We start from the raw sequence: 13,770 nt of genomic DNA, 5'->3' as shown, positions 1-13,770 counted from the left end.
GGACTACTAATATACTTGATAACTTTGTGATGCAACAAAAAATAATAATGAATAAAGAAACTCACCTTATTTTCAGTTGCCCTAGTGGTAAAAAACAACAACATAATTAGGTATTACAAAGACTACAAAGACCTCAAAAAGTAAAAACTGGTACAGAATGCAACAGAAAAAAGCTGTGCCCAAAATTTTAAACTCTTAAAATGCATACAAAATCTCTAAAACCAAACCTCATGATTTTACTTAACTTGTCTTCGGAAGTGATCTTTAATCCAACAGTAAATGAATAACAATCCATATACAGTTATATAACATGGCAGAAAGCATTGATTTCAAAACCTCTAGAAACTTGTTACATGTCGCTCCATTTAGACTCAATTGAGATGAGTATCAACTATAGCAGTGGTTTGCATGTTTGAAAGAGAGATGGGCAGCTCAGCACTCTAGTGTAGAACATTACCAAGGGTCCACCCTATACTGTAATAGTACATGATAGTGGTTCCGAGATATAGCATTTTAGTTCTCTTAGTGTATCAGCATGACAAAATATAAATAACACAAACTAAGAAAGATTTCCTTCAAAGGCAATTTATTAGAAAAGTTGTCCACTTTTACCTCTACTACAGTAAACCAACTGTCAAACAATTACACACATCTTGTTTCTGTCTTCAAAAGAAACAAAGATGTATTACATAGTTATGATATTAGTAGTAATTCATATCAGTATGTGGTTGACAACTAGACATTACAGGACAGTAGTCAACCACATCACACGAACACATCCCAATGATCTAAGAATCTCCCTGAAACATCTTCTTCCTGCCGTCCATGCCAGCCTTGTCGTCAATGTTCTTACGCCAGTCACCAACGTCACGCAAATCCTTATCCTGTGATGATAGAAAGGGTGAGAAGACATTGAAGGGGTGGAATGTTAAGGCCTAAAGTTCATTCAAAATTGACAATGTCTCCCGATGCGATATCTCTGTAATATATTGTGTTAGCCTAATGGACAGATACTCACCTCTTTCTTCTCATCTTTCTTCACTTGTTTCAGGTTGGATCTCAGATCCATGGTCACCTTGTGCTTGGAGCCCAGCAGAGCCTGGAGCATAGCATCAGCAGACATACGCACTTTCTTCAGGGCTGGCTTCTTGAACTTGCCCCTCATGTCAATGATTTTTATGTTTAGGTCTATAACCTGGTGGGTGGAATTTTTATACAGGAAAATCAGTGATTCAGGAGGGCTCAACGGAGGAAACATATGCAAAGTTTGGACACACCTACTCATTGCAGGGTTTGTCTTTATTTTCACTATTTTCTACATTGTAGAATAATAGTTCAGACATCAAAACTATGAAATAACACATATGAAATGATGTAGTAACCAATATATTTTATATTTCAGGTTCTTCAAAGTAGCCACCGTTTGTCGTGATGACTGCTTTCTGCAGTGATATGCCATCCCATCTGGTTTGAGCTTAGTGCAACTATAATTTATTTTTCAACAGGAGAATGACCCAACACACCTCCAGGCTGTGTAAGGGCTATTTGACCAAGAAGGAAATAGATGGAGTTCTGCATCAGATGATCTGGCCTCCACAATCACCCGACCTCAACCTAATTAAGATGGTTTGGGATGAGTAGGCCCACAGAGTGAAGGAAAAGCAGCCAACAAGTGCTCAGCATATGTGAGAACTACTTCGAAACTGTTGGAAAAGCATTCCAGGTGAAGCTGGTTGAGAGAATGCCAAGAGTGTGCAAAGTTGTCATCAAGGCTGGTGGTTGGAGCGTTGGACTAGTAAATGAAAGGTTGCAGATCAAATCCCTGAGCTGACAAGGTAAAACTCTGTTGTTCTGCCCCTTAACAAGGCAGTTAACCCACTGTTCCTAGGCCGTCATTGAAGATAAGAATTTGTTCTTAACTGACTTGCCTAGGCTAAGGGTGGCTACTTAGAAGACTAAAATATAATCAAAATTGTTTAACACTTTTTATATTACTACATGATTCCATGTGTTATTTCATGGTTTTGATGTCTTCAATATTATTATGCAATGTAGGAAATTGTCAAAATAAAGAAAAAACCTTGAATGAGTAGGTGTGTCCAAACTTTTGACTGTTACTGTATATACAGTATACACAGTACATGCAAGGAGTGTAGATGACGGGGAGGAGACAGGACAAAAAAATGATTTTTAAGCCTTGAGAGACAAGCCTTGAGAGACAAGAGACAAAATGTAAGTGCCTTTGAACGGGCTATGGTAGTTGATGCCAGGCGCTCCGGTTTGAGTGTGTAAAGAACTGCAACACTGGCAGGTTTTTCATGCTTAACAATTTCCCATGTGTATCAAGGATGGTCCAACCCCCAAAGGACATCCAGCCAACTTGGCACAACTGTGGGAAGCATTGTAGTCAACATCTGCCAGCATCCCTGTGGAACGCTTTCGACACCTTGTAGAGTCCATGGCCAGATGAATTGAGACTTTTCTGAGGGCAAAAGGGGATGCAATACTAGGAAGGTGTTCCTAATGTTTTGTAGACTCATATATACAGTGGGGCAAAAAAGTATTTAGTTAGCCGCCAATTGTGCAAGTTCTCCCACTTAAAAAGATAGGAAAGGCCTGTAATTTTCATCATAGGTACACTTCAACTATGACAGACAAAATGAGAAAAAAAATCCAGAAAATCACATTGTAGGATTTTTTATGAATTTATTTGCAAATTATGGTGGAAAATAAGTATTTGGTCAATAACAAAAGTTTATCTCAATACTTTGTTATATACCCTTTGTTGGCAATGAAAGAGGTCAAACGTTTTCTGTAAGTCTTCACAAGGTTTTCACACACTGTTGCTGGTATTTTGGCCCATTCCTCCATGCAGATCTCCTCTAGAGCAGTGATGTTTTGGGGCTGTTGCTGGGCAACACGGACTTTCAACTCCCTCCAAAGATTTTCTATGGGGTTGAGATCTGGAGACTGGCTAGGCCACTCCAGGACCTTGAAATGCTTCTTACGAAGCCACTCCTTCGTTGCCTGGGCGGTGTGTTTGGGATCATTGTCATGCTGAAAGACCCAGCCACGTTTCATCTTCAATGCCCTTGCTGATGGAAGGAGGTTTTCACTCAAAATTTCACGATACATGGCCCCATTCATTCTTTCCTTTACACGGATCAGTCGTCCTGGTCGATTTGCAGAAAAACAGCACCAAAGAATGATGTTGTTTCCACCCCCATGCTTCCCAGTAGGTATGGTGTTCTTTGGATGCAACTCAGCATTCTTTGTCCTCCAAACACGACGAGTTGAGTTTTTACCAAAAAGTTATATTTTGGTTTCATCTGACCATATGACATTCTCCCAATCTTCTTCTGGATCATCCAAATGCTCTCTAGCAAACTTCAGACGGGCCTGGACATGTACTAGTCGGTTAGAACATCTACTTTGTGCATGCCACAAGTCATTTTTCCAAGCAGGGGGACACTCAGGATTTGAACTCAGGATTTGAGTTCCTGGCGGCGTAGTGTTTTACTGATGGTAGGCTTTGTTACTTTGGTCCCAGCTCTCTGCAGGTCATTCACTAGGTCCCCCTGTGTGGTTCTGGGATTTGTGATCATTTTGACCTCACGGGGTGAGATCTTGTGTGGAGCCCCAGATCGAGGGAGATTATCAGTGGTCTTGTATGTCTTCCATTTCCTAATAATTGCTCCCACAGTTGATTTCTTCAAACCAAGCTGCTTACCTATTGCAGATTCAGTCTTCCCAGCCTGGTGCAGGTCTACAATTTTGTTTCTGGTGTCCTTTGACAGCTCTTTGGTCTTGGCCATAGTGGAGTTTGGAGTGTGACTGTTTGAGGTTGTGGGCAGGTGTCTTTTATACTGATAACAAGTTCAAACAGGTGCCATTAATACAGGTAACGAGTGGAGGACAGAGGAGCCTCTTAAAGAAGAAGTTACAGGTCTGTGAGAGAAGGAAATCTTGCTTGTTTGTAGGTGATCAAATACTTATCTTCCACCATCATTTGCAAATAAATTCATTACAAATCCTACAATGTGATTTTCTGGATTTTTTTCCTCATTTTGTCTGTCATAGTTGAAGTGTACCCATGAAAAATAACAGGCCTCTCTCATCTTTTGAAGTGGGAGAACTTGCACAATTGGTGGCTGACTAAATACTTTTTTGCCCCACTGTATATATATACACACACACACACACACACACACACACACACACACACACACACACACACACACACACACACACACACACACAAACACACACACACACACTTGAAGTCAGAAGGTTACACTTAGGAGTCATGAAAACTTGCTTTTCAACCACTCCACACATTTCTTGCTAACAAACTATACTTTTGGCTAGTCGGTTAGAAGATCTACTTTGTGCATGACACAAGTCATTTTTCCAACAATTGTTTACAGAAAGATTATTTCACCTATAATTCACTGTATCACAATTCCAGTGGGTCAGAAGTTTACATACACTAAGTTGACTGTGCCTGTGGCTGCATCCTGTATAGGTATGTATGCCTGTCATTGGCAAGTACTAAGGAGTTTTTTTAACATAAAAAATAAATGGAAAAGAGCTAACCAGAGGCAAAACCCTAGAGGAAAACCTGGTTCAGCTTGGAAAATGACAGAAAATGATGGCATGGCTTTAGAAGCTTCTGAAAGGCTAATTGACATAATTTTAGTCAATTGGAGTTGTACCTGTGGATGTATTCCAAGGCCTACCTTCAAACTCAGTGCCTCTTTTCTTGACATCATGGGAAAATAAATCTAAAGAAATCAGCCAAGACCCCAGAAAATAAATTGTAGACCTCCACAAGTCTGGTTCATCATTGGGAGCAATTTCCAATTGCCTGAAGGTACCACGTTCATCTGTACAAACAATAGTATGCAAGTATAAACACGATGGGACCAAGCAGCCGTCATACCACTCAGGACGGAGGAGCATTCTGTCTCCTAGAGATAAACGTACTTTGGTGCAAAAATGGCAAATAAATCCCAGAACAACAGCAAAGGACCTTGTGAAGAAGCTGGGGGAAACACGTACAAAATAATCAAAATATCAACAGTAAAAAGAGTCATATATCGACATAACCTGAAAGGCCGCTCAGCAAGGAAGAAGCCACTGCACCAAAACTGCCATAAAAAAAGCCAGACTATGGTTTGCAATGCACATAGGGACAAAGATCGTACTTTTGGAGAAATGTCCTCTGCTCTGATGAAAGAAAAATAGAATTGTTTGGCCATAATAACCATTGTTATGTTTAGAGGAAAAAGGGGGATGCTTGCAAGGTGAAGAACACCATCCCAACCGTGAAGCACGGGGGTGGCAGCATCATGTTGTGGGGGTGCTTTGCTGCAGTAGGGACTGGTGCACTTCACAAAATAGATGGCATCATGCGAGAGGAAAATCATGTGGATATTTTAAAGCAACAGCACAAGACATCAGTCAGGAAGTTAAAGCTTATTTGCTAATGGGTCTTCCTTATGGACAGTGATCCCAAGCATACTTCCAAAACTTAAGGACAACAAAGTCACGGTATAGGAGTGGCCATCACAAAGCCCTGACCTCGTTCTATAGAAAATGTGTGGGCAGAACTGAAAAAGCGTGTGTGAGCAAGGAGGCCTAAAAACCGGACTCAGTTTCACCAGCTCTGTCAGGAGGAATGGGCCAAAATTCACCCAACTTATTGTGGGAAGCTTGTGGAAGGCTACCCAAACCTTTGACCCAAGTGAAACAATTTAAAGGCAATGCTACCAAATACTAATTGAGTGTATGTAAACTTCTGACCCACTGGGAATGTGATGATAGTAATAATAGCTTAAATCATTCTCTCTACTATTATTAAAATGAAATTGCAACCTTAACTGACCTAAAACAGGGAAACTAGAATATAGCTCAATATTTTAATATATTTCATACAGTCATTATTGCTCATCTTTATCAAGGGTGTCAATCATTTTTAACCCCACTGTAAGGTGGGGTCCAACACAACATCTCATTGAGTAGCACTCTTCATATTTTCAAGCATGGTGGTGGCTGCATCATGTATAGGTATGCCTGTCATTGGTAAGTACTAAGGAGTTTTTTTTACATAAAACATAAATGGAAAAGAGCTAACCAGAGGCAAAACCCTAGAGGAAAACCTGGTTCAGTCTCCTTTCCAACAGACACAGACAAATTCACTTTTCAGCAAGACAATAAGCTAAACCACAAGGCCAAATTATGACTTGAGTTCCTTACTAAGACAACTTTGAATGTTCCTGAATGGCCTAGTAACAGTTTTGACTTAAAATGGCAAGACTTGAAAATGGTTGTCTAGCAATGATCAACAACCAACTTGATGCAGCTTGAAGAATTAAAAAAATAATAATAATGTGCTAATATTGTACAATCCAGGTTTGCTAAGCTCTCAGAGACGTACAAAGAAAGACTCACAGCTGTCATTGCTGCCAAAGGTGATTCTAATGTGTGTATACTTATGTTAATTATATATTAGTGTCTTATGTTTATTTGTAAAAAATGTTATGTTAGAATTTTTCTTACACTTTGACATTACAGTGTATTATGTTTAGATCATAGACCAAAACATGACAATTAAATCCATTTTAATCTGTTAAAATGTTTGTTGGGGTGTGAATACTTTGAAGGCACTGTAAATGTATTTATATTGAAACATAAATCAATTAAAAGAGGGTTGCTTACCTCATTGCAAACCATGACTGCTTTGTATTCTAAGTTGTATCTCTCCTCATCAATCACATTAATTTTGTCGTACATCTTTGTGCAAAGTTCCTAATGAAAGAATAAAACAAAGAAAAATGTTACCACCAGCATATAATACCTAATTTTATGCCTTGACCTCCTTGGTACAGATGAACCTGATAGAAGCACCGCTCATACAGCACACTGTATCAAGCAGGTATGATATGTTTTCATAATATCTGTGAATATCTGAATATCATACCACCAAATCATCCTTGGAGTGGGGAATCTCCAGAAGAGGGCAGTTCTCCTCCATGTATCTCTCCCGCTCTTTAACTTTCTCTAATGCTTCAGCTTCGAGCAAATCCTTAGCAACTGCCAGCATACAACTCTGGAGACAAATTTATGACAACTTATATTTTGACAGTTGATAACACGATTGACCAATATCTCCCTTTGTTTTACTACTTTATAAAAAGGTTTTATTACATAAAAAACAAAACATTAAAGGAAGGGCTGAGTGGGATTCCTCACCTTCAGAGTATGCTTACGGCTTGAGGACACATTGCCTTTCTTGCTATTGGACAAAGGAGAGAAAGTCAGGTTTAGTAACACTCCAAACCAACTCATATTAAATAATAATCCAATTCTGAATGATGTCTCTGCACAATTTTATTTTTTAAAGTGTTCCACTGTCCATACGTTCATACTTTTGTTGTTGCTATAAAAGGCATCATTCCAACATGGATTTACGGCACAGTGGACACATTTGTCATTTATTTGGTGCAGAGATGATTCAGAATGGGATTGTGATTTAATATGAGTTGGTTTGGAGCGTTTTCCAACTTGCTTTATACACATTTTCATAATGCATTGTAGTCAATGGCAAAATGTGACAACCAATTTTCTCTGTAAGGAAACAAGATATAAAACAATGGTTTGGGGGATCAACTACGAGCCCAGATAGAGTGAAAATAAGGCCATGTAAAAATGAGTGAGCAACCCATTTGAAACACAACATGCAAACGAATTGGCATATACTTACTCAGCCATCTTAAGTGTTTGGTGTCTTCTATTTCAAAAAATGAAAAACAATCATTATTATGAAATGTGTACTTAAAACAGCCAACATTTTACCAACAATACTTGTATATACTCCATCAGCTATAAAAATAATAAAAACTATACCAATACGATTACTGATACAACTATATACAGTTCCTGTCAAAAGTTTGGACACACATACTCATTCCAGGGTTGTTCTTAATTTGTACTATTTCCTATATTGTAGAATACTAGTGAATACATCAAAACTAGGAAATAACACATATGGAATCATGTAGTAACCAAAAAAAGATTATTCAAAGTAGCCACCCTTTGCCTTGATGACAGCTTTGCACACTCTTGGCATTCTCACAACCAGCTTCATGAGGTAGGCACCTGGAAACATTTCAATTAGCACGTGTGCCTTCTTAAAAGTTCATTTGTGGAATTTCTTATTAATGCATTTGAGCCAATCAGTTGTATTGTGACAATTTATTTAGCTAGGCAAGTCAGTTGAGAACAAATTATATTTTTCAATCATGGCCTAGTAACAGTGGGTTAACTGCCTTGTTCAGGGGTAGAAGGACAGATACTGCATTTACCTTGCCAGCTCGGGGATCCAATCTTGCAACCTTTCGGTTACTAGTCCAACACTCTAACCACAAGGCTACCTGCTGCCCCTACATTGTAGGGGTGGTATACTGAAGATAGCCCTATTTTGTAAAAGACAAAGTCCATATTATGGCAAGAACAGAACACTCAATCTCAATCGCACTCCACACTGCCCTTTCCCACCTGGACAAAATGAACACCTATGTGAGAATGCTGTTCATTGACTACAGCTCAGCGCTCAACACCATAGTGCCCATGAAGCTCATCACTAAGCTAAGGACCACAGGACTAAACACCTCCCTCTACAACTGGATCCTGGACTTCCTGATGGGCTGCCCTCAGGTGGAAACGGTAGGCAACAACATGTCTGCCACGCTGATCCTCAACACTGGGGCCTCTCAGGGGTGTGGACTTAGTCCCCTCCTGTACACCCTGTTCACCTATGACTGCGTAGCCAGACACAAATCCAACATCATCATTAAGTTTGATGATGACACAACACTGGTAGGCCTGATCACCAACTATGATGAGACAGCCTATAGGGAGGAGGTCAGGGAACTGGCAGTGTGGTGCCAGGACAACAACCTCTCCCTCAATGTGAGCAAGACGAAGAAGCTGATCGTGTACTACAGGAACAGGACCCCATTAACATCAACGGGGCTGTAGTAGAGCAGGTAGAATGTTTCAAGTTCCTTGGTCTCCACATCACCAACGATCTATCATGGTCCAAACACACCAAGCCAGTCGTGACGGACTGTTTCTCTGCTACAGCACGGCAAGCGGTACCGGAGCGCCAAGTCTAGGACCAAAATGCTCCTTAACAGCTTCTACCCCCAAGCCATAAGACTGTTGAACAATTAATCAAATGGTCACTGGACTATTACATTGACCCCCCCTCCATTTGTTTTGTACACTGCTGCTACTCGCTGTTATTATCTATGCATAGTCACTTAACTCCTTCCTACATGTACAAATTACCTCTAACCTGTACCTCCTCACACTGACCCGGTACCGGTACCCCCTGTATATAGCCTTTTTATTGATATATTATTGTGTTACTTTTTATATATTTTATTACTTTAGTTAATTTGGTAAATATTTTATTAACTCTTCTTGAACTGCACTGTTGGTTAGGGCGTGTAAGTAAGCATTTCACGGTAAGGTCTACACTTCTTGTATTTGGCACATGTGACAAAGTTTGATTTGATTTGAAATAAGCAAAGAGAAACGAACGCCCATCATTACTTTAAGACATGAAGGTCAGTCAATCCGGAACATTTCAAGAACTTTGAAAGTTTCTTCAAGTGCAGTCGCAAATACCATCAAGCGCTATGATGAAACTGGCTCTCATGAGGACCGCCACAGGAAAGGAAAACCCAGAGTTACCTCTGCTGCAGAGGATAAGTTCATTAGAGTTAATTGCACATCAGATTGCAGCCCAAATAAATGCTTCATGGAGTTCAAGTAACAGACACATCAACATCAACTGTCCATAGACGACAATGCGAGTCAGGCCTTCATGGTCGAATTGCTGGAAAGAAACCACGACTAAAGGACACCAACCAATAAGAAGAAGAGACTTGCTTGGGCCAAGAAACACAAGCAATAGAGATTAGACTTGTGGAAATCTGTGCTTTGGTCTAAATTTGAGATTTTTGGTTCCAACCACCTTTGTCTTTGTGAGACGCAGCGGAGTCGGTGAACGGACGATCTCCACATCTGTGGTTCCCAACGTGTCACTTTGCTGGTGACACTGTCAGTAATTGATTTACAATTCAAGGCACATTTAACCAGCATGTCTACCACAGCATTCTGCAGTGATACGCCATCCCATCTGGTTTGCGCTTAGTGGGACTATCATTTATTTATCAACAGGACAATGACCCAAAACACCCCTTCACGCTGTGTAAGGGCTATTTGACCAAGAAGGAGAGTGATCGAGTGCTGCATCAGATGACCTGGCCTCCACAATCACCCTGTCTCAACCCAGTTGAGATGGTTTGGGATGAGTTGGACCACAGAGTGAAGGTAATGCAGCCAACATGTGTTCAGCATGTGTGGGAACTCCTTCAAGACTGCTGGAAAAGCATTCCTCATGAAGCTGGTTGAGAGAATGCAAAGCTGTCATCAAGGCAAAAGGTGGCTACGTTTCTCTTTGCTTATTTTAGCTGTTCTTCCCATAATATTGACTTGGTCTTTTACCAAATATGGCTGTCTTCTATATACCACCCCTACCTTGTCACAAACAACTGACTGGCTCAAACGCATTAAGAAGGAAAGACATTCCAAGGCACACCTGTTAATTGAAATGAATTCCGGGTGACTATCTCATGAAGCTGGTTGAGAGATTATCAAGAGTGTGCAAAGATGTCATCAACGAAAAAGAGTGGCTACTTTGACGAATCTAAAATATCAAATATATTTTAATTTGCTAAACACTTTCTGTTTCCATATGTGTTATTTCATAGTTTTGATGTCTTCACTATTATTCTACAATGTAGAAAATAGTAAGCATGAAGAAAAGCCCTGGAATGAGTAGGTGTGTCCAAAGTTTGACTGGTACTGTAGGTTTAGATAAATTGAGAATGTTAGACAGGTCAATACAAAACAGTTTCACTTTATTCAAGCACATCGAATAACAACACTCTAGATTGTTTCTAATTTGTGTTATTGAGTCTGTCCCTTTTTATAATTGTCCCCACTCTCTCATACTTCCAACAGGGGCCATGCAGACAGAAATTACAATGGACGTCTTTGCTTGGGTTTGTAATGAAGACAAGTAATTAGAATACATTCTGAATCCCTTAAACTCAGCCGACTCAATCTTTGGTCTGGGCTCAGGGTGTCCCCGGAGATGGGGACGTTATCTTGAGTTGAGTGGAGGAGATCTAAATTGGTCCTAGATCTTGTCTTAAGTGGCTCTACTTTATGGCAGACTTGTCTCCGAGAGGTCACAGTAAGCCAACACGACAGCTGGTGGTGCCTTCTAGAACATCCCTTAGATGACCAAGACGTTAGGCCACGTTAGGCCAAAAATAACTGCTTCTGCTCTGTCAGGTCTGTTCAGTGCACTAACTCAACTGTCTCCACTCTTCATGATTTCATACACTGAATAGATGTATTGTCAAAATAAGTTTATAGGCATCTCTTTTTCTTTCGAGGGTAATTATTGTTCAGATTCAAATTCAGATTAGTTTACTGTGTAATAAACCAGAGCCATGAATGTCTCATAATGCTATTTAAAGGAGTAGAGTTCTCAAAAACTACAGTCCTAGACAGTACATTTCAGACCTGCAGAAGAGCGGGTACTTCACAGAGCTGCACAGTACTTTTCAAATTGGAATAGTATCACTCCGGCTTCAATAAGCTCAATGACACAGGCATAGAGGTATATGTGTGCTGTGTGCTGACATGTCAGCTGTTCAACTTGCCGTGGTATGAGGTCATCTATTGACAAAGACATATCCTCACTATGCCCATGAATTCCAGTACAGTAACTCAAGTGCTTTGGTCATATCGAAAATCAAAACGCAGGACGTTTTTGCCGCTCCGAAAATGCAGTGGAGCCAATACTGTGAATTAGGTTATACACTGGGTGTACTAAACATTAGGAACACCTTTCCATGACATAGACTGACCAGGTTATGATCCCTTATTGATGTCACTTGTTAAATCCACTTCAATCAGTGTAGAGGGGGTGGAGACAGGTTAAAGAAGGATTTTTGAGACATGGATTGTGTATGTGTGCCATTCAGAGGGTGAATGGGCAAGCCAAACTATTTAAGTGCCTTTGAAATGGGGTGTGGTAGGTGCCAGGTGCACCGGTTTGAGTTTGTCAAGAACTGCACCACTGTTAGGTTTTTCACACTCAACAATTTCCTGTGTATATCAAAAATGGTCCACCACCCAAAGGACATCCAGCCAACTTGATACAACTGTGGGAATCATTGGAGTCAACTTGGGCCAACATCCCTGTGGAATGCTTTCAACACCTTGTAAAGTCCATCCCCCAACAAATTGAGGCTGTTCTGAGGGCAAAAGTGGGCGCAACTCAATATTAGGAAAGTGTTCCTAATGTTTAGTACACTCAGTGTATGTTCATATGGCGAATTAGGTGATGTATCAGAGATGTCTACGATGTTGTAACAGGCTGTTTAGTTATCTCCAAAATATGTTGACAGGAAGGAAAACATTTGTAGATCACTTTCAGATTCATGTCTTGTGGTGGTGTACCCTTTCAGCATGTCAAGTCGTCAGTCCATATATCAATCATTTACCACCCCATGGATAATTATACAGTTGATGTCTGCTCACTAAAACATATTTAATACACTACTGGAACCTGAGAAACGTTTCTTTATGCAAATACTACTATTGAAATGTTACACATTAAGATCCATCAACAACATAAATCAAGAAATACTGTACAAAACTGAAATATCAAATGTATTGAAATAAACCAAGTAATTAAGAAATTGATGTTTGCTCTTTAAATCACTGATGTCAATATTTTATCATTTATATTTGAGTCATTTGAACATGGTTAATTTTATTACAATTCAGCCGACTATGAAAATATGTATTAGTGTAATATATTACATTTGTTTAAATAGGAATAAAATGTAATAGACAGAGAGCATTACCATGTGAAGCGACGACCAAAAACCTTAATTTATGATTATAGGAAATAAATCAATATTTCCAAAACATTCTAACACTCTTGGACACTCTAACACTCAATGTTAATAGCCAATAAAAAAAGAGTGATCACATTCAAATACAATTCCAATGCACAATACAATTCTCAAACATTTCACATATTCAAATGCATTTCACACGCTAAAATCTTTTTTCCTCAACCAACAGACATATCACTATAATACTACAAGTACTCATGAATAAGTTGGCGCAAAGGCGTCATGCTACTATATAGTAATTAAGACACTATTCCTCTGGATAGTGTCTAACTAGGTAGAAGCACAGAACAGAGACAGACTGGATGGTTCTCACCTTGGAACTGAGGAGAGCGGCACAGGCTTGTTAAGGGATGTCCAACTGACTGACTGACTGCAGGCAGCTCAAGTGTTAAGAAGGTATATATTGCATTCTCTGATCACTCTCTATAATCCTACATTCTCATTATGGAAGCGGATTACAGACCAAACCAATGGGCTGACAAGGTCATGAAATACAGTACAGTGTTTCCCTGTTCGCTCCCCTCCCCAGCGTCTCCATTATAAATAACCCGTCCTTCAAGATTGTTGTTCTTATTTCATTATCTTTTATTTAGCATATGCCATCACCCATAAGAAGCAGAGAGGGGTAGAACTTTAAAGGCCACTCGGCATCAACACTAATAGAGAATGCTGTAATTCACACACATGCAGTATGTTC

At 39.8% G+C, this 13,770-nt stretch overlaps 1 protein-coding gene across 2 annotated transcripts; it reads right to left on the bottom strand.

The window, feature by feature from the left end:
- Positions 1-569: 569 nt before the first annotated feature.
- On the bottom strand, positions 570-13,476 carry LOC110492922 (troponin I, fast skeletal muscle). Of its 2 annotated transcripts, none has more exons than XM_021567375.2 (7): positions 13,387-13,476; positions 7,766-7,792; positions 7,255-7,297; positions 6,983-7,111; positions 6,721-6,810; positions 1,019-1,195; positions 570-884 (listed from the first exon to the last, which is right to left on the bottom strand). In XM_021567375.2, the coding sequence occupies exons 2-7, from the start codon at positions 7,771-7,773 to the stop codon at positions 789-791; spliced, it is 543 nt and encodes a 180-aa protein (XP_021423050.1). In that variant the 5' UTR covers positions 7,774-7,792; positions 13,387-13,476; the 3' UTR covers positions 570-788. The 2 variants fall into 2 exon arrangements, with proteins under 2 accessions (XP_021423050.1, XP_021423051.1); XM_021567376.2 differs by having other exon boundaries at positions 7,766-7,789; positions 13,387-13,438.
- Positions 13,477-13,770: the final 294 nt, after the last annotated feature.

The sequence above is a fragment of the Oncorhynchus mykiss genome, chromosome 2, assembly GCF_013265735.2.
Source record: "Oncorhynchus mykiss isolate Arlee chromosome 2, USDA_OmykA_1.1, whole genome shotgun sequence".
Classification (NCBI taxonomy): Eukaryota; Metazoa; Chordata; class Actinopteri; order Salmoniformes; family Salmonidae; genus Oncorhynchus; species Oncorhynchus mykiss.
This window is presented reverse-complemented; position numbering and strand designations above follow the sequence as displayed.

What these genes read in the sequence shown, in the direction of transcription:
- LOC110492922 (XM_021567375.2), bottom strand. An exon ending in CAGTCATGGTTTGCAATGAG is followed by an intron (nt 1,196 to 6,720) that starts GTAAGCAACCCT and finishes TCCACCCACCAG; the next exon opens with GTTATAGACCTAAACATAAA. An exon ending in AGAAAGATGAGAAGAAAGAG is followed by an intron (nt 885 to 1,018) that starts GTGAGTATCTGT and finishes CTATCATCACAG; the next exon opens with GATAAGGATTTGCGTGACGT.